Here is a 19,698-nt window from a genome sequence, read left to right as displayed (position 1 = left end):
ACTGACTCACAGCCTAAGCCTGATCTGTACAATAGCTAGCAAGGTAGACATCTAAATCCCATTAATAACATAATTACATAAGAAAATGTTTGTGATGATGACAATGTTCATGATGATAATGTCAACGGAATAATGATGCTTTAACATGAAGGACCATGTTTTAATATCATGTCAGTTTTTCCACACTGTAGCTGAGTGTTTGGAGAGAGCAGGGTTGACATTCCTCTGAGTTTAAGGAATGTCTCTTTGTGCAATCAGCATACACTGTCCTGCAATCAGCATACACTGTCCTGCAGCTCTTCAGCGGTCGGTTTCTGACAGCAGCACAGCTGGGAGCAGTAGAACTGACAGATATGATAGCCCCAGAAACTCTGCTGTGCCTGATTAACTGCTGTGCCTAATTAACCAGCTCATTTACTCCCATGCTTCTGTCATGTTGTGCTGACGCTAGGCTGTGAATGGAAGGACACCAAAATAATATCCAGGCAACAGTGATCTAGATGTCTGACTATTGACCATTGTAGAATAAAATAGAAGGTAGTTGACAAATTCTGCCTGGCAACAGGGAGGCCTTTGGCTGTAGCTGTACACCTATGATATTAATCTCCAATAAAATGATCGGTGAGTTTGGGGGCAAAGTAGGTTACTTCCAGTAAATTGGTTGGGGTGCATAGATTCCATGCTGCCCTGCTTAAATCATTGTGTTGGACTAATTTATTTTGAACAGTTTGTTGTATGAGTGTTTTCTACCAGGCAAGTGTAATTTGTGGGAATGTCAGCTGTTTAGGCGGCGTGGGCTTGTGCAAACGTTCTGTTGTTCACAACATTCAGTAATATGCTACAACAGGCTCCCCTAGCATAGCTGCTAAAGCAGAAATGTGTGTGAGGGAGAGAGGGAAAGAATCATAGTGTGAGTTTCAGGACACACACTAAGTGTCAGTCTGCCCTTATGCTCTTCCCAAGGCTCTCTTTCTCTTGCTTTAGAACCTCTATTTATCAACTTTGTTTTTCACCTCGACTGCGTTCCCACTTTATCTTGTGACAGTACAGATCAGAGTCTGTTTACTTTGACATCGCTTGCCCAACTAATCCCACCCCATGTCGATTTGTTTTTCCCCCTGCAGTCCGTGAGCACGTCCCCTGGGTCAGCCAAGCCTTCGGCTGCATTCCGCCTAAAGAACCTGCAGCAGACCAGCCTGGAGCGGAAAGGCCGGAAGCAACGTGAAGAGTTCCCCAAACTCCAGCCAGGCCAGCAGCAGGTATTCCACTTCTAATGGTGGCCGTGCCCCCCCTCCCCCCGCTCCTATGCCCACCGCTGGACCTCACCTGAACACCCGCGATTCTGAGCCGGAGCCGAAGCTAAGTGTGGCGTGTGGCACTAGGGCACTAGCTGCTATGCTAGCAGCAGCCCAGTGCTAACTACCATGCTAGCCAATCACCTGGTGAAGCTCGCAGGCTGAACGCTAACTGTTTCTGCAGCAGCTGAGCGTTGCCCGTATCAATAGGAGCTAAGCGGTTCTGTGGTTAACATCTATGGACTTATTTGGTTCAGTAGTGGATGAGTGTCACCTGTGAGGAATGTCAGTAACTATTAGTTGTTCTAGTCGGAGTTCTGATCTTGAGTCTGAAAATTTACGAGTGTCCATCACAGCTGCTGCGTAGGTACTGTGACACACAACTGTGTGTAGCATTAGATGGCTGGTTTCCTCCTCCCTTCTATGTTCTTCCAAAACTGAAGAATTGCATGACTCCATGCATCCAGCAAACATATGGTCAGAGCCCACAAGAGCTGCTCTCAAAGTTCCTCTGGCTGCTAAAATGCATCAGTGTTTTGGAAGAAAACCGTTCGCAGGCTGAAAATGGTGCCCCATTACCCATATTGTGTGCTTATATCACCCTCCTTTTCTCTTTTCCAGCACTTGCGATTGGGTTGGGCTGACATTTAACTTTTGTAAACAGGCATGTTTAACCTAAAGGCTTGTCTGGCTTTATGCTGTGGCTATAAGCTACGTGCCCAGATTGCCTCCTTCCTACATCTTAAAGATCCTCCTTTGGGTCTCTGCTCTTGAGCCATCATTCTGTTTCAGTGCCAGCACAGGCATGCTGCAGGTCCCCTGTATGTCTTTATTACACCAATCCAGACAAAATAAATGTGGATTTTGTGCTATATAATGTACAAGAACTAGAGCATTCTTGTTTTAACATTTATCTTTAATGGGTTGGATGGGGTCACAGCATCAGTGGATACCAAGGCTACTCACCAAGGCTAATTTACAGTCCATCTTGACAAAAATATGGAAAAATTGCTGTCTGCTTGGGGGCTTGGGGGCCATTTTGTCTACTTTGTATAATCTTAAAATGTGCAGCTATTAGTACTTCTTGATCAGTCTTATTGTGTAACAGGACTGAGCAAGTGCACATTTTGAGCTCTTCGACTGTACTGCCATAGCTACAGATTCTTCTGTTGCTTTTTTTAGTGTTGCAGTTCTAACATTATCAAGGGTTAACAGCCCACATATATGGACATTTTTAAAAAGTTAGGGTTGTTTGTTTGTTTTGAAAAATGTGTTCACATAACTAGCTGGCTAACCTGCCTACGTGTAGACTGGGTTCAAGCGTCAGTGTAGCTTGCCTTAAATTGGCATTACCTCGATGACATGCGGCTAATTCTGAGACCGCGGTAGCAAAGGACTGTAAAAGAAAAAAAACATGCTGCAGTGTGCTAATGCTTTCATTTCTTTCCTAGACTACAAATTCTTTTAATCCTCAAAGAAGGTTCATGGTTGGACCTATATGCTCTGTGACTGTGGCTCAGATGAGGGCCAACAATGACACAAAAAACAGTAAATCCATGTGACCCAATTAAAAAAAAATGTTTTTTTCACTCAGTTCTGAGACCCAAAACAAAGAGGATTGAAAATAGAAAACTTCACTCTAAAATGTAGGCACCAATTACAGCAAGATGAAAGAAGAGACTAAATTCCAAGAAGATGAAAAACTTAGTGTTACTTACTAAAGAATACAAATAACATTGAGTTTCATTTAAAAAAAAAATGTTGGTTAGTTGAGGAATAGGAGCAGGGCACTCTGGGGAGATGAAAAGAGGAAGCACTCCAGAGAGAGGAACAGTGAAAGAGAAAATGTTGTAGATTCCTGTGAGACACTTATCTGTAAGGGCAGCCTTCATAGTCATAGCTCTTCTTCATAGCTCTTCCCCAATACAGTCTAAAGAAATGAGAGAGGGAGAGTGAGAGAGAGGAGGAGAGTATACAGGAGACCTGGGGGAAAGATGGAGAATGAGAGAGACAGAGAGAAAGAATAAGAGAGAAGAGAATAAGGTTTTTGTTCCTCTCCACTTAACATTTGGGCCAGCCTCTATCCCCTTGCCTCTTTCTCCTGCTTGTAGGACTAATCTTTAGGCCATTGGCTAGCTGAGAGCTACAAATCTTGGCCAGCTCGCTGCGGTACATTGGGCTGTGTTGCTGACCCATAACTGATCCAAGGACAAACTGACACTTAGAAAATGAAGAAGATTGATTCTCCCAATTAGCCATGTAACGACAGGTTCCAGATCCTTTTCTGCTTGGATCCTGACAGTAAAGCTGTGGGTCTCAAACTAAGTAGTTCAGAAAACTCAAGAAGGAAAGTTAAGGTGATATTAATGGTTTATGATTTGAGACTGAATGCCACTGACACCTGTGTTAGCCAGCCTTGTTTATGGCTGTCTTAAAAAACTGTCTCAGGTGTGTTAAGCTTGTAAAAGTGAAAGCTGCAGTAAATGCAGTTTCCATTGAATGGATTGAAGTAGCATAGTCGTGAGGGTGGGAGGGTAGTGAGAGAAGGGACATGTTTGCTAGTGCAAGGACTAGATGCAGAAGATAAACAGGCTACTTGAACCACCAGAGAAGGGTTGCAGTTATCCATGCGGCTTTCTCTAGCAAATTTTGGTTTTTTGGACTTTTCACGTATTATTTATCAAAACCAGCAGGAAATCTGCCACCATATTTTTTCTCCAGTCTGACCTATGCACTGAAATAAATCTCTTAAAAACACACACACAGTAAGTGGCACAGAATGACTGTATACCTTTCAGGAGTCATACATGTAGAGAAATCATTGAGCCAGGTGTATGTAGCTTTACCACTTCATCTCTGAGACATTTGGCCAATTTTCCAGAAATGCAAGTCACATTGCTCTTTGCAGACTAACAGCCAACCCTGAATCGTAAGGAGCGTTACTGGAAGTAAAAAGCTTTCTCTTGTGGAAGTGGTTTCTCCCAGCTCTCAAATTCCTTCACAACCCTTCAAGAGTTCTTTATGTAGAATACACCTTATGATCTGCCAGTAAAGCCCCGCTTTCTGTTGTGTGATGGAAGAATGAAAGAAATTATTTAAAATGACCCGAACAAAGTTTTTCTGCACTTATTAACATTAAAGTGTCATATATTAAAAGAACATAGTTCATAGTTTGTAGCATACACACACAACTACGAACCCCTAAGGCTCCACATATTTTGTGTTTTAAAGGTTGTTAACACAACTAAAGCTTGGTTAATGATAGGTGTGGAAGTTGTTATTGACAAAATACCTTTAACAAGGTAAGAGTACAATTCTTTGTGACTTTATGCTAATTAACTAACCATTTGGCTTAATTTATTATACCATATTAACATTCTTCATCAGCACCAAATATGTGAAAACTGTACTTAACGGTGTTTAGAACACTATTTACTAGTATTACTAGTATTTTGCAAGCCTTTATTTCCTCCCTAGGGCAACACTAAAAGGCTCTTGTATATCGCTACTAACATAGAGATAAATGATGCCTGGATTCACCCTTTTATGTGGGTTTTCTGAGGAACATCCCAACTTGCATTCTGGTGACCTATCAGTTGTGAGCACCATTGGACTGAACCAGAGTATGGCAGAGTTCCCACCCATCTGTCAGAAGGCCATTAGAGCCAGACTGTTTCTGCTTTTGTGCCCACACAAAGGTCAGACTCATCTGGTACACTGTGAAGCCGCGAGTGATGCCCCTTTCCAGCAAACTGTCTTCATCTAGGCTTGCTGCTCGAAGCAGGTCCTCACGGTAAATTAGAGGTCCATGTCTGGTGACCCTTAATACTTGTCTGCCATTTTGGCTCAGAAAGCAGCCTGATGTGTAAACCACAGTGACAGTTACACAGATGCCTGTGTAGATTAAGTGGCCAAAGGGATGTTTTATGCATGAATGGTCAAATGGTTTGCTTCTCTTAAGTGGCAGGATGGGTGTCTGAATGTGTGTGCTTGCTATGGTTTGTTTTTGATACATGGTTTTGGTTGGTCTTTGGGACATTGTGCAGTATGTTTACATTTTAAGACTACATAAGTAGAAGTACACTTACATAAATATATTTTTAATTCTATGTAAACTTCAAACTGGAACTTGTGCTTAAGGTGTTTTCCCTGTCTATCTGAATTTAATGTTTTGCACTTCTGAATAGCTAGTCAGTAAAATGTTTTCCATATGAGCTGTTAAATTAAGATAATATAAAATACCACTGGGAGAAAATATCAAAGCTTTATATCAAAGCTGATATAAAAAAAAAAATTAAGATAATTTCACACAATATTTTTTAACAAATGATGTATAAAAGGATGTTATAAGTGCTGTTGAAGCAACTTTCTTGCAAGATCTGAAAGCAGCAGCTTAAGCCCTCTACAGAATGTTTCTTTGTGTTTACCTCAAGTGAACCCAGTTTTAAATGGTGCTGCCAGAGAAATTTTACCCTCCAGACATTTTCTAAGGCAGGCCAGTATCAGCAACTCCTAGATCTGAGGTTGATCTGGTCACAGATAGTGGAGTTTTGATTTGATAACACTCAATATACCTCATCTACCTCTATAAAATTAAACTGTTTTTCAGTTAAAACCACAATTGATCTAGTTGAAATACTTATCAGACAGGCTGTCGCACTGTGATCACTATAATGCATTGCATAGAATATGAGACATAAGCTATATAAGCTATGTTTGCTTTAAAGGCACTTTTAAACCAAGGGTTGAGGCAATTTAGCCCATAGACATTTTTGTTCTATTACACCTTGCTGCCTGGCCCAGTTGTATATGGAACTAGGATGAAACATGACTCTAGGTCATTAGAGAGTATTTGAGCACTAGGATGAAGCCTTCTGTTTTACAGAATGTGCTTGCATGTGTTTCGTAACTGAACATCAGGAGCATCTTTAAAGGAAAATGCAATTAATATTTCCGTCTCTCCTCTCCTGCTGTTCACCTTTGCTCACTCCACCCCTCCATCCCCCATAAATCCTCACTCTTCCATTCACTTGACAGATTTTCAAGGAAAGAGTAATGCCTAACGGCCTCTAGACATCACAAAATAAGCGAGTGCTGCATAATATACACCATATAAAGGAGGAGGTCCATATTAACACTTATTCTTCAGACGGAATTTACTTTAAACCTAAAGGCTAGGCAACAGCTAACAAAAAAGTCTATCACTAAGCAGAAAACAGGACATCGCGATTCAGTGTTGATGTAGAATGTGAACTGCATTATTGGGTGAAATAGCTAAAGAAATATTACATCTGTGTTACATCTGTGGCATATGTTTTTATTAGCTTGTTTATTTAGTTACATATCATGACATTGAAGCAGTTTTTACTGCGGCTGTGTATTTGTTAGCAATATTGGGAGGCCAAAAGTATAGTCCTTATGTAGCAAACTCCAAACTCCACCAATCTTAAAAGTGAGTTGTTAGCTGTTAAATCATGAAGGGTCTTCTTATTAAGTTGTTTGTCAGGCTTACTGTAAACAAGGCATTAACCCTTGACCAAAGCATTCGGACAAACTCTGTATATGTCTATAAAAGACAAAGGCATCACTTAAGATTTCCTTAGGCAAAACTTGCTTTGCAAATCCAATCAACTTCAATATCCCTTTCAGCTTCTAAATGGTTAACCACAGCCCCTCTCTTTTCTAACTGGCATGTTAACTGGCATACGTTTTAGCCAATCACTGTCCTTTCCTCTCTCCTCCCCTAAGAGCTGATCCAATCTTAGGTGATTGCTGAAGGTGAAAGAAGCCTTTGAGGATGTTGGACACAGTGGACCCCAAGTAGGATACTGAACCTCAAGTTGCATGTCTTACAATATGTGTAGTACATTAGGGTAAGTTATAAAAAGGTCAGATATTAAAATCATGTTTGCTAAATGTAAGAATGTTTTACTGTACATATAATAAAATAACATCATATGGTGCATTAAACTACGTATGCAGACACCAATTCCCAGTAAAGTGAACAAACAAAGCTAATGTGGATAGATGATATAGTGGCCAAACTTGCTGTTCATATGAATAAGTTGAATCTTACTGAAACAAAAAAGTAAAAATCATATAGCAATTATTAAGAGATGTTACTATATCCTGCAATAACTTAGCACCATATTAAAAATAGCATCTAACTAACTGTGATCAGTTGTGATAGTTATTAAAATGTATTTGTTGCCGAAAGTTGTTTATGAAATGTAGTGTTTCATACAATTAGTATCTTTTGTATTTTTCTACTTCAGAATGAGAGGATATACTGGCAGAAACTTCAAAATTAAAAAAAAGAACCATAATTTCTTTCCCTTACCCAACATCTGCAACATGAGCATTCCATTATTATGAAAGTAAGTGTACCATACTTAATCAGTTTCCAATATCAGAGCTAAATAAAAAATCTGAGTTAATTATTTCATTATACTATGAACCGCAGCATAGCAACTAGATGTATGATCTGAACACTTACTCAGCACTGTCTGTCTTTGGCCTCTGTAAAAAGTAATCTATGCTAAAATATATATGAAGAAATATATCCTGAAATACCCAGGTAATGACAATGAGAAGTGGATTGTGTTGAGTGTGGATATTAAATTGTAACCTATTTGCCAAATACATTTCCACTGAGTTAATTCATTGTTTGACAGAATTGTTTGATCTTTCATCCCATTTCATATACATCACCCTATCCAGCTTCACCTTTGTCTCCCTGAGTTCAGTTAAAAATACAAAAGTGTAAAAGAGTTTAATGTTGAAATTTTGATCAAAGACAATCAAAAACCGTTGTAAACATCACATGTCAATAAATGACATTTATGATTGCAGCACTTTTAGACACTGCAGTTGAACTTTCTAAAGTAGATTTTAAAATCCTCAGCTCTGACCCAACTCACAACAAATGCACAGGCATAATTCCCAGTCAGGGAATGGCCACAGAGCCAGATGTATTTGCCTACACAAAGCTGGTGTTATCAACATCACTGGAGGCCTCTGGAATAAAAAAGCATTGTTTCCCTACCACAAAATGTTGATTGGCAATACCCCAGTAAGATAACATAAGCACAACATAGAAGCACACTCCTGTTGGCTCAGTTCCGTACCTGTTGTCTTAACATCAGTAAATATTTTAACCTCTTAAACTCCAGACTCATTATTTAGTTACTAATCTTAAAGCATATTATTCAGTAACCACTATGAATTACTCAGTAACTGCTATGAAATTAATACAAAAGCTATGTAAGTATGAGGGTTTTTAAGAGGCTAATCTAAAGATGGGTTAATATGCTGCAATGTCTCTGATAATGCACATGTAGATGTCTCTGAATGAGTGTGTGAAATATGGCATGGGAGAAAACTACTAACACTAATGTGTGGGGGAGGATTTAACTGTACATAGTCTGTGCTATTACACTATACTAATTTAGTGAATTTGTATGTAAGTTTTTTTTTCTTTAATAAAGAAATGTTAGTGCTAAACTGCATGTACAGTATACCTAAAGTCACGCATGCAGAAGCGACTCTGTAAGCTCTGTTTTTGAGTGTAAAATAGACTGAATTCTGTATAAAGGAGATATTTTTTGTTAAGATTAGTATCATATGTGTAGGTGGGTCAGTCTGGCTCATTTTACTGTTGTCTGTAACCTTGTAACTGAAACCATTGTTTGAAATGGTCTGTGGCAGATTAACTATGAGCAATGTTACTAACTCTAGGAGACACAGCTCACTCATGTTCCAGAATGTGTAGAGTGTTTACAAAAGACTTTGTGATAACAATAAAGTGTGAATGCACATCGACCAATAAAAATATATCTATTTGGAGAAATTATGCTGCTCTAGTGGGAAAAAAATCTAATGCTAAAATCTGTGTACCTGAGACTGTTGGTTTTGTATATTCTGTTGTGTTTTTGTGAGTATTAAAGTGGATATCTTGTACTGCAGTCTCAGACAATTATTGTAGTATAACAAGCTCTATACAAATTTTCTATGTTAATATGGAGAACCAGTACACATACATGGTGCAAGTTTACAGTGAAGTCCATCTAAACATAGGCAGTTTATTTAGCTATATGCACATGATTACAGGATTCCCAGTATAAAATCATTATTAGCTAAAACAAGTAATTAAACTAAGAGGGTTGTCATTTGTCATATACCCGTTTGAAAAAATAATCATTACTTTACATTTACATCATTCTTTCTGCAAGCACATGAATCAAAAGGTGTATAAATACTATTCTGGGTTAAAATCCAGTCCAGGCAAGAATAAAAATGATTGTCCTCCATACCCTGATCCAAAACGTAGATGATTCTTAATCATGTTTGTTGTCTGGTGTTGTCTGTACAGTCAAATAGCCTGAATTATATTTTAGTGTACAACAGGAACAAGTAGAATTCACTGGATCTGTGCATGAAAGTACATGTTACAGAGAGATATCTGAGGAAACTTGAAGTTGTTGGGATGGTTTCCACTTGTTGCTGCACCTCCCTCCATCTGACCTTATGTAAGGCTGATTCCTCAGACCTACACACACAAAACAATATGTGCCAATGTAGAAAAAGTCAAGCTAAGCTTCTGATAGATTAATTTCAAGTTGCCAAATGCTGTATAGAACAATAAATTAAAAAGGTGAATATTGTATACTGTATACCTTCAATGAGAAAGAGCAAGAAATCAGAGAAAAAAAATCTATGAAGGACTCAAGTCACTGAAGCCAAATTCAGAGAACAAATGTGAAGAACGCTTCCCTGAACGAGCAGTGAAAGGAACAGCTTTCAAGGCTGAGAGAGAGAGCATGATGGGGAATGAGAGAGAATGTAAATTGTTCAGGATTTTAGATATATGAGACATACAGTCTTGACAAGAACAAACAGGAAATAGAAAACTTGAGAGCACAATAAATGATGCAAATCGTTCTTTCTCTGGGCTTTTTAGAGTATCGCCTTAAGCATGCACACATCGGCGGATTTTTCAAACTTTTTTTTACCTAACAGTCAATGAAAGGTAAGGAAAAATATTGTGCGGTACAAAACGATTTGTTTGTATCACTGGTGCTGTATCGTAATTATGGGTACTGGCTTAGTGTGTTATTTGCTGCTAGTTGCCCTTTGACCCTTGACCCTATGCAGACCTGTAATGATGTCCTCAATGGCACCGTCTTTGCCCTCGCGCACCAGAGGAGAAACCTGCCGGCGCTTCAGCTCCGCGATCAAATCCACCTGTGGTAGCGGCCACAATGCAGGCACCTGCAGATGCAGCGGGACACACACATGAAATGTGAAAGGTATGTGTGTGTGTGTGGGTGTTTGCATGTGCACGCATGAGCACAAATGCTATGGACATGTTTCTGAGAACACTTCTGTTTCAAGAAGTTAGAACCTTTTTTCTCCTAATCCTGAAACATCTACATTTCTTGCTTTTTAAGCCCCTCCCCATAGATTTAGGCCCATCCTACTCTCTCAACCTTTTTTGGCCTATTCCAGGCTGGGTCGGAGATGGCCGGGTCCATGAACTCATCAGCACCAATGAAATGATCTCTCTTTCTCTGTTCATTCTCTTGTTCAGCCAACTAGAGAGAGATAAGAGGGTAGCTAGTTTCAATGCAAGCTAGCAAATCCAACAAATTGTCACACAATCAGAGAAACACAACTTGTGTTTTTAGTAAATAAGATTATTACTAGTATTTTCTCTTAAAAACTCAACAGTTTGTTTGTACATACTGGTGCATGGTAAGTAGAGGCAGCTTAAGAACTTTAAAGAACATAGTGTGGTCTGATACTGGCTGGTGCTTTAACAAGGTAATATGACATAGTAGTATTTTGTCTGCTTAGAACATGCTAAAAGAGAGTTACCTTATAGGCTTTAATGAACCTAATGAATATTGGGAAAAACATAGCAGGGGGTGTGGTTTTTGGATCATCCCCAAAGTACTCCACCACAGATTCATACACCTCCTAACAAGACAGACAGACAGGTCAGCTCTTTGCCATATGCGTACCAGGAAATATTTGTGGCCACTTGTGTGGTGTCCTGGTGATTCATCATGTTCAAGTGTCTGATCATTGAAAAAGTTCATATAGACAAACTGACTAGTGATTAATGGGGTAGAAGGTGGCTGAGGAATTGCTTGTGGTGACAGATGGACCACAGTCTGCAGTTGTACACTTATAAAATACACCTAGAAAACAGGAGTACTTAATAATGTGGCCAGTGACTGTAGAGGCAGATTAGCTGTTTCTGATACAGTGGCCTGTGAGTGTAGGTGCAAGGCATGGGGTTCTAATCAAGTGAATAGAAAATGTGCCTATATGGTATTGATATGTGCAATGTTTATAGAATGTGCTGTACAGTACATGTTAATGTATTCCATATCTGTATACATGCACTCTACATATAACTCTGAATGGTAATAACAGGGAATAAGTGCACTTAGTTATTTTTTTTTGCCTTTGGGTGGTTAAGAAAAGTATAAGCAGGAGGGAAAGTTATATAATATACAGTACTGTAACTACTTTGTAAATAACAGTGGTGGTGTAATATAATATTACCACCAAAGTAATACAAGACTACTTAATTTGATGTAGAAATTCTATGATAAGGAAAAAAGTGTCATTTTGTTTATTTACAACTGATATGTTTATTGCCTTGCATTTAACTGCTCTCTTTAGAGAAATGTTGTCAAGAATTAAGCTATTTTAAAATGATTTGGAGGAGAAATTAGGGTTGCCTATAAAATAACTTTTTTTTGGGGGGGGGGGGGGGGGGATGGTAATGTAAGTATTTCAGATCAGTTAATACCTGGGCAGATCAGTTCATACCTGGGCAGTTTTTGCATCTTTAACCACAGACTTCATGAGACTGCTGTTATTGGACAAGAAATCTCTTAGGATAGGACTGTCTTTCTGTTCCTCAAACTCCTTCTGGGTCACATCCATTCCTTTCTCCAGTGCCTGTACATCTAATAAGATGCTTTCCAGGGACACTGTAATGGGGACAGATGTATCTGCATGACTGAGGGTACACACTGTGATGTAATGTTACACGTGCATGTTAAATGTGTAATTTTACTCAGATGTAACTGGTAGAGCACAAACAATTATTTTCCTCTCTCAGTGGTAAAGACAGGTGTTCAATGAAAGGTTAGAGCTAAGGTTATTTTATATGCTTTTGGCTGGGCATGTGTCTGTATACTTATATTTCTATATTTAAAGGGACGAGAGCATGATTGATTGAGGACCAAATATCACCAAATGTAGTAAAGTCTAGAAATTCCAAATTATTCCAAAATATTAATTTTAATAGTGCTTATTTTGCAATATGTTTAAAATTAACAATCCTTGTTTGTGTGTGTTTGTGTGTGTGTGTGTGTTCAATTTCTTCACATTCAATTTCTTTTCTTGGTAAGGACTTTGTAAATGTCTCACGATGACAGGAATGTCTGATAATGCAGGGACCTTTGCACCTTTACAGAAATTGAAACTTTCATTTGAAAAGCTATAAGAGACGAAAGATTTCTTTTTGATTGGCCAAGTTGAGGAATGAATGCAGGCATAGAAATACTGCAGTAATATATAATACAGAAATACATTGACACCCTAGTGCATTTACTACAAAACCTGTGTTTACGTGTGCATGTGTTTGTACTTACCTAGTGCTGCTTTGTCCATAAATTGTAGCTCAGTGTGAAAGGTGTGCAGGTGAGGGTATTTCTCCTGTATAATGCTCACCAGGAAGTGTAGAAGTGTCAGTTTGCGATCCGTAGACTTCATATCCAGTAGCTAATAGATGAAAGGGACCAGTGGAACAGCTTATGTTGAAAACTATAAACCACAGTATGGAAAGACCACCATCACAGGTATTTTCTGGAGTTTTCCCAAAATACCCACAACCCTCCAAGGCTTGTGGGTGCTTGTAAGAATGTGCGGAGGTGTTAAAGTGCCCTGAAAATCCCACTAAGATGCTTGGACGTTTGTTTTAGTGCTTGGATGTAGTCAATCCCAGGACAGCAAAAAGACTTTTGCTGGCAGCTATAGCAGAGAAGATATTGCCAAATATAATTTATAAAAAAAAAACAAAACAGTTTTTCTGTGTTTTCCCAAGTTAGATGTGTCACCAACTAATGAGAGTTTTCCATCAGAAAATTAACTATTTCAAGGGCTGAGGTAGGGATGAGTACAATGGGTTCCATGAATATTAAAAAGATAATTTAGAAGAAAACATTTGTAAACCTATATTTTTCAGATCTCATCCTGATTTGGTGTGTGTGTCTGTGTGTACCTTATGCACTTTGAGAGAATACATCACCTACTGTACAACAGAGAAATTTGCCCTGAATGTAGAATTACAGGTTGTTTAGCTTGGAAGGTTGTGTCATCCCCTTGAGCATAACCAATGAAATATCAGAATCGTGAAATGGCACCGCCCTTGAGCACAACCACTGAGATCATAGCATGAAAAAGCAGCACAGGAATTCAAATATTTAGCATGAGGTTCAGCTATTTATTGTATTAAGTTATTGTGAAGTGCAGAAGCACAGTATGACTGTGTTGTAGGAAATTTCAGTTTTTAAAACAAGCTTCTAGCATTGTTTTGCAGAGCTGTCTAGAACATACCAATTACGTTAACAGCAGCCTTGCATGCCTCTTACCAGTATAAGTTACTGGCCTTATAATTAGCCTGGAAGGTGCTCGTCTGTTCAGTCTGAGTATATTACCTGTTATATTAGCCTTGAAGGCATGTAACTAGGATAAGTATTGAGGTCAGGACACTGTGCAGGCCAGTGAAGTTCTTCCACACCAAACTCACTCATCCATGAGTTTTATAGACCTTGCCTTGTGCACTGGTGCGCAGTCATGTTGGAACTGGATAGGGGCCATCCCCAAACTGTTATCACAAAGTTGGGAGCATGAAATTGTCCAAAATCTCTTGGTATACTGAAGCATTAATAGTTCCTTTCACTGGAACTAAGGGGCTGAACTCAACTCCTGTAAAACAACCCCACACCGTAATCCCCCCTCCATCACACTTTACACTTGGTACAATGCGGTCAGACAAGTACTGTTCTCCTGGCAACCACCAAACCCAGACTCTTCCATTTGATTGCCAGATGGAGAAGCGTGATTCGCCACTCCAGAGAACACAGCTCCACTGCTCTAGAATCCAGTGGCGACGTGCTTCACAACCACTGCATCCGACACTTTGCATTGCGCTTGGTGATGTAAGGCTTAGATGCAGCTGCTTGGCAATGGAAACCCATTCCATGAAGCTCTCTACACACTGTTCTTGAGCTAATCTGAAGGCCACTTGAAGTGAGGTCTGTAGCGATTGACTGCAGAAAGTTGGCAACCTCTGTGCACTATGTGCCTCAGCATCCACTGACCTGCTCTGTCATTTTACATGGCCTACCACTTCGTGGCTGAGTTGCTGTAATTTCCAGTCACTTACACTTTATTATAATACTACTGACAGTTGACTGGAATATTTAGTAGCGAGGAAATTTCATGACTGGACTTGTTGGCAAAGGTGGAATCCTATCACAATACCATACTGAAATTCACTGAGCTCCTGAGAGTGAGCCATTCTTTCACAAATGTTTGCAGAAGCAGTCTGCCTAGGTGCTTGTTTTTATACACCTGTGGCCATGGAAGTGATTGAAACACCTGAATTCAATGATTTGGATGGGTGAGTGAATACTTTTGGCAATATAGTGTATATTGCTATCAGACTTTGAAGGTCGTGCCTTTCAGCAGTTAAGGCAGCTAAAAATTGCCAAAGAAGCTGCCACATAAAATAGTCATTGATCTTCTCACTGGTGAGGAAAGTATCAATCTTTCCTATATGCATTTGAAGACGGTACATTTACAGCAGCCTTAAAGGCATATAACTGCCTATAATGCCAAAGAGGCTACAAAATAAAACCTAATAGACTAAGAGATGGTGATCTTTATAATCAGCTTTTGAGGCTAATACCTTGAACATCAGCCTTGGGGGCATGTAATTTGTGCAATGTGCAATTGTCATTATAGCTTTTATCAGCCTGGGAAGTGCTAGTGTTCTGTAAGCCTACAAGGACTAAGCTTTCTACCTCAGCCTTAATCTAATTACATGCCTTAAGTGTTGATTTAAAAGGCAATATTCTCAAAGACTGTTAAAATAGACTAGCACCTCACAGGCTGATTAGAAGGCTAGTAACTTATATTGGCCCTGCAAGGCTGCTGATAATGTAACTGTCCTGTTCTGTTCAGCTCTGCACAAATATTCGAGCAGCTTTTTCTTAACGGAAAAAAAAAAAAATGTATACAGCTTTTTGTCTCTAAATGGGGGGGGGGGGGGGTGTACAACACAAGGGTACTTTACTGCTAGACTTATATTCCAAACATATGTAAAGGTTTTTTTTCTGTAATATAGCTAATATCTAATATGCAGCAACACTTACTGAACCCCATTCTAAACATTTGAATTCCAGAACTGCTTTGTCAAGCTCACTGGTTGTGCTCGAGGACGGTGCAGTTTCATGATTCTATTATTTCATTGGCTGTGCTCAAGGGAATAGCATTAGGCCTTCCAAGCTGAGGAGCCTGAAGTGTACATTCAGGGCAAATTCCTCCCTTGTGCTGACCTACATGAAGGACCTATATAACAGTGTTATAAGAGTGTTAGTCAAGCTTCTCTGAGCCTTGGAGAACATTCCAGAAGCTCCTTCTTACCAGGTCAAGGCTCTGGAGCCGAAAGCCATACGCTGCTCCCTGCTTCCCGCTGTTCATGTAGTTGCCAAAAGCTAGAATAATCTAGACAAATCATAATATTTTTGGTGATCTTCCTTTAATTCAGAGCAAAATAATCAAAAAACAAGATAAATAAAACATTGTTATGAAGGATGTGTGTTTTATATCTGCATGGGAGCACCTCTAGAATCTTCTTCAGTTTGTTGGAGGATTTAATAGACATTGAGGCAGCAATGATGGTGTTCAGTTGCTGCAAAAGCAAAAAAGAAGGAAGAACAGTGGGAATGGCACTAATTGAACCTCTGCTTCCAAACAAATTATCTGAACAATGCAAAATAGATGATAAGCTGCTGTTAGTCTCAATAATTTGCATTTACATCACTGTGTTTATGTGGAGATAAGCAGTGTAATTATGAGCCTGCCCGAGTAATTCAGTGCTTTATGATAAACGCATTGCCTGATACACCTATTACCTAATTCTGAATGTTTCATTACTCATTATTTTGTTGATTTTGTGGCAGTGTTTTCAATTACAAGTTTGGCCTGACACATGTTTGAGTGTTTTATTGTTCTGCACAAATCATGTTGATGCAGAGCTAGCTGGCTCCATCAAAGCTGCTTTTTCAATCTGCAATTTCAACTGTGCTATTACAGATTATGGTTAATGGTGCCCCTAATATACTATATAACATTTCTCATTAAGGGCACACAGCTATGCACAGAGCACCTGTATATGTTTAAGTACATTTGACCATGGAATATTTGCCTAACACCTCTACCATGAGATCCGTCAATCCAGCCATCAGTGTGTGGATGGACTGTTGAAATGTGCCCAACTCACTGGCTGCAGGTGCTGGACGCTTTCGCTGAAGTTGCCCAGGAAGGTGAGCGTGCTCAGGCGGCAGGTGATACGCGGGATTTTTCCAAAGCGCACCATGAACCTGTCTTCCTCTGACAGCTCCAGCAGGGACCGCCCCTCACGCTCATAGTTCTGGATTAATTTTAACTCGTAATCCGACGGGATGAAACGCTCCAGCAGCTCCAAAAAATCCAGGCTTAATGCATTGAGGTTATAACTGCAGAGAGAAAGAGAAAGAGAGAATGTTAGTGATGATGTTGATGGAGCGGTAGAACAAAGGAATGGGAAATGAAAGGAAGGGGCAGTGGTGACTATTTGTCTCCAGTATTATATAGTTAACATAGCAGGTTGCACATGTCCGTGTATGTTACATGATACTGCAGCTGTATGCATCTGCACATACTTTTCAATGGCAGTGCAGATCTGGTTGGCATCCATGCCTCCCTTGTGCAGAGTGATGGCGAGGTTTTTGGCCCTGTTGGGCTCCAGTAGAGAGACTCTGTTGGAAGCTTTCTTAGACACTTTCATCTTCAGAGTGCAAACGTCAGCAGGGGCTGACTGAGCTCTTGTCTTAAACAACTCCTCAAATTGACCCATATCCAATTCCTGGAGGAAGAGAAGCATGCATGAGATAGGCACATGACAAACAGGATGTTCTAGCAATATCTTTTCTGTTAACCAGTGTTAATGGAAAAGTCAGAAGTAAGGACGGTAGTATGGTTTTATCTTGCCACTATTGTCATTGGCTTTCTCATCAGGGATCTGGACTCAAACATTTGTAAAGCTGCTTTGTGCCAACACATGTTGTAAGAAGCACTATATAAATAAACTGGACTTCCACATGAGTAAGATGATCTCATTTAACAAAACGTTACATGGAAACGCTTTCCCACCACAACCACTTTCTTACCCTTAAAATATTTTCATCGTCCAGTTCGGTAAAGACAGTTCTGGCCACCTGTTCTTGTTTTAATGCTTGCCAGTTAAACAATGGCATGCGATACTTTGTCTTGATTGGCTTCCTACCACGTATACCTAACTCGCACGCAACACACACATATGCACATTACACATGCACATTACACATGAAGACAAATAAACAGGGTTTCAATCACCAAGAACTGCAGATAGTAATCTACCCTGGAGAAAAGGCTACCATGTACCATGTAGTGCTGTTGGTGGAAGACCATTGCCAGGAGGGGGAGGAGGAGGAGGGGGTGGAGGGGCGGGGCCTGGCAGTGGGGGCGGGGCTGGAGGTGGGGGCTGAGACTGTGCAGCAGATGTGGCTGGTAGACTATCTACTTCCATAATCTCATTTATATCTGAAAACATGAAATGAAACACCCATTCAGTTCATTTCTGTTTAGATATATGACTAGAATACTAGCAATATGTTATTACTAGAATAATATTAAAAGACTATCTACAACCAGCATCAGTTTTTACAGTGTACTTAGACTTTGTAACAAATTCACACTTACAAAATTACCATTTTATAAATGCTCTCTCACCTGTGCGAGGTAGTTGTGACTTCTCTGTTTTGGCTGGTATGACGTTGAGGTCCACAGAGCCAGACTCGGATCTCTCCATCCGCATGAGGCCCTGGTCCACCAGTGTCTGGACCTTCTGCTCCAGCAAGGTCAGCACTCTGACCGAGTGCTCCCGCTCATGCTCTTTCTGCCGCTCTGTTTCCCTACCCATCTCGTGCTCACACTCTCTTTGCTGCAGGGCCAAAACCTGCTCATGTGACTCCCTCAGGCTCTTCTGTGTACACACACACACACACACACACACACACACACACACACACACACAAAAGAACACATGAGATGAATACGTTTTTGCTTGATGATGTGTTTATGCTCAGAGCCATCAGGTCCACCACTGTTTATTTATTTGTGTGTTTATTTTGAATCTGAGTGTGTGTATATTTGGGAACATTTGTATATGGTTTGTGTGTGGGGGGTTGTTTTTGTGTGTTCTTTGTACCTTCAGCAGTTCCACTTCCTTGGTGGTCTCTATGAGCTGTTTCTCAAGTTCAGATACTTTTACCATTGCTTCATTCTCACACTCCTCCAACCTGCTACCAAACTACAATGTAAACACACACACATACACACACACAGTAAAGTATGTTTCAGTAATATAATTTTGTGCTGTATGCATGTATTTATGTATGTATATATGTGTATCTGTATGTGTGTACATGTGTGCTGTGTTGCTGTAGATCTAAGTGATCCAGTAAGGTGATTTTGGTTTCTGCATCCTCCAGCAAGGCTCCAACATCAAACACATTATCAAGATATGCCTGGACCTGCACCTGTAGCCTCTCACTCTCACTCAGCTTTAACTTCTGTTCTCACACACACACACACACACACACACACACACACACACACACACACACACACACACACACACACACACGCACACACACACACACAGAGACAGAGTTATGGTTATCTACTGTAAGTGTAATTTATATAGATAACTCAAATCAAAGGGTTTTTTGTTTCTCTATTTGTGTGTGAATGTGGCTTACCTCCAGGTAATCATCCAGTCCAAGCTGTGTGAACTCATACTGCAGATAAACCCTGAAGTTCATATTCTCTACGGAATGCACCACAATATTGATGAACTGCATGCATGCCACCTAGTGGGAAGAATACAGCACTTCAGGTTAATCAAACAGACAAATGTACCCCTTTAGCCAATGTTTCACTCTATTTTAATTGTTTTATATCCTTGTTTTCAATCTTCTATGTCAACATTACATTTGATTTATTTAACATTTTC

General features: G+C 39.9%; 2 protein-coding genes across 13 annotated transcripts in view; one reads left to right on the top strand and one right to left on the bottom strand.

The window, feature by feature from the left end:
- The window catches only part of srcin1b (SRC kinase signaling inhibitor 1b), a 52,738-nt gene extending 43,484 nt beyond the window's left edge, over positions 1-9,254 (top strand). For 5 of the 11 annotated variants that reach the window (XM_081696193.1, XM_081696192.1, XM_081696194.1 and 2 more), the window contains 2 exons: positions 1,125-1,259; positions 7,044-9,254. In XM_081696193.1, the coding sequence (XP_081552319.1) occupies positions 1,125-1,259; positions 7,044-7,049 (141 nt within the window). In that variant the 3' untranslated portion in view covers positions 7,050-9,254. Of the gene's footprint in view, positions 1-1,124 lie in introns of all 11 variants that reach the window. The other 6 variants (XR_014116892.1, XR_014116891.1, XR_014116890.1 and 3 more) reach the window with 6 other exon arrangements.
- A 102-nt stretch (positions 9,255-9,356) lies between these two features.
- fmnl1b (formin-like 1b) overlaps positions 9,357-19,698 on the bottom strand; it is a 28,679-nt gene continuing 18,337 nt past the window's right edge. The window contains exons 11-27 of one of the 2 annotated variants that reach the window (XM_081696197.1): positions 19,445-19,555; positions 19,109-19,255; positions 18,892-18,993; positions 18,414-18,666; positions 18,066-18,224; positions 17,813-17,937; positions 17,306-17,508; positions 16,885-17,119; positions 16,225-16,293; positions 16,026-16,106; positions 12,968-13,097; positions 12,138-12,301; positions 11,172-11,273; positions 10,784-10,888; positions 10,451-10,565; positions 9,971-10,100; positions 9,357-9,843 (exon numbers count right to left, since the gene is read on the bottom strand). In XM_081696197.1, the coding sequence (XP_081552323.1) occupies positions 10,009-10,100; positions 10,451-10,565; positions 10,784-10,888; positions 11,172-11,273; positions 12,138-12,301; positions 12,968-13,097; positions 16,026-16,106; positions 16,225-16,293; positions 16,885-17,119; positions 17,306-17,508; positions 17,813-17,937; positions 18,066-18,224; positions 18,414-18,666; positions 18,892-18,993; positions 19,109-19,255; positions 19,445-19,555 (2,193 nt within the window). In that variant the 3' untranslated portion in view covers positions 9,357-9,843; positions 9,971-10,008. The remainder of the gene's footprint in view (positions 9,844-9,970; positions 10,101-10,450; positions 10,566-10,783; positions 10,889-11,171; positions 11,274-12,137; positions 12,302-12,967; positions 13,098-16,025; positions 16,107-16,224; positions 16,294-16,884; positions 17,120-17,305; positions 17,509-17,812; positions 17,938-18,065; positions 18,225-18,413; positions 18,667-18,891; positions 18,994-19,108; positions 19,256-19,444; positions 19,556-19,698) is intronic. The other variant, XM_081696196.1, reaches the window with a different exon arrangement.

This window comes from Electrophorus electricus, chromosome 14, assembly GCF_041902795.1.
Source record: "Electrophorus electricus isolate QZ-2024a chromosome 14, ASM4190279v1, whole genome shotgun sequence".
Taxonomy (NCBI): domain Eukaryota; kingdom Metazoa; phylum Chordata; class Actinopteri; order Gymnotiformes; family Gymnotidae; genus Electrophorus; species Electrophorus electricus.
This window is presented reverse-complemented; position numbering and strand designations above follow the sequence as displayed.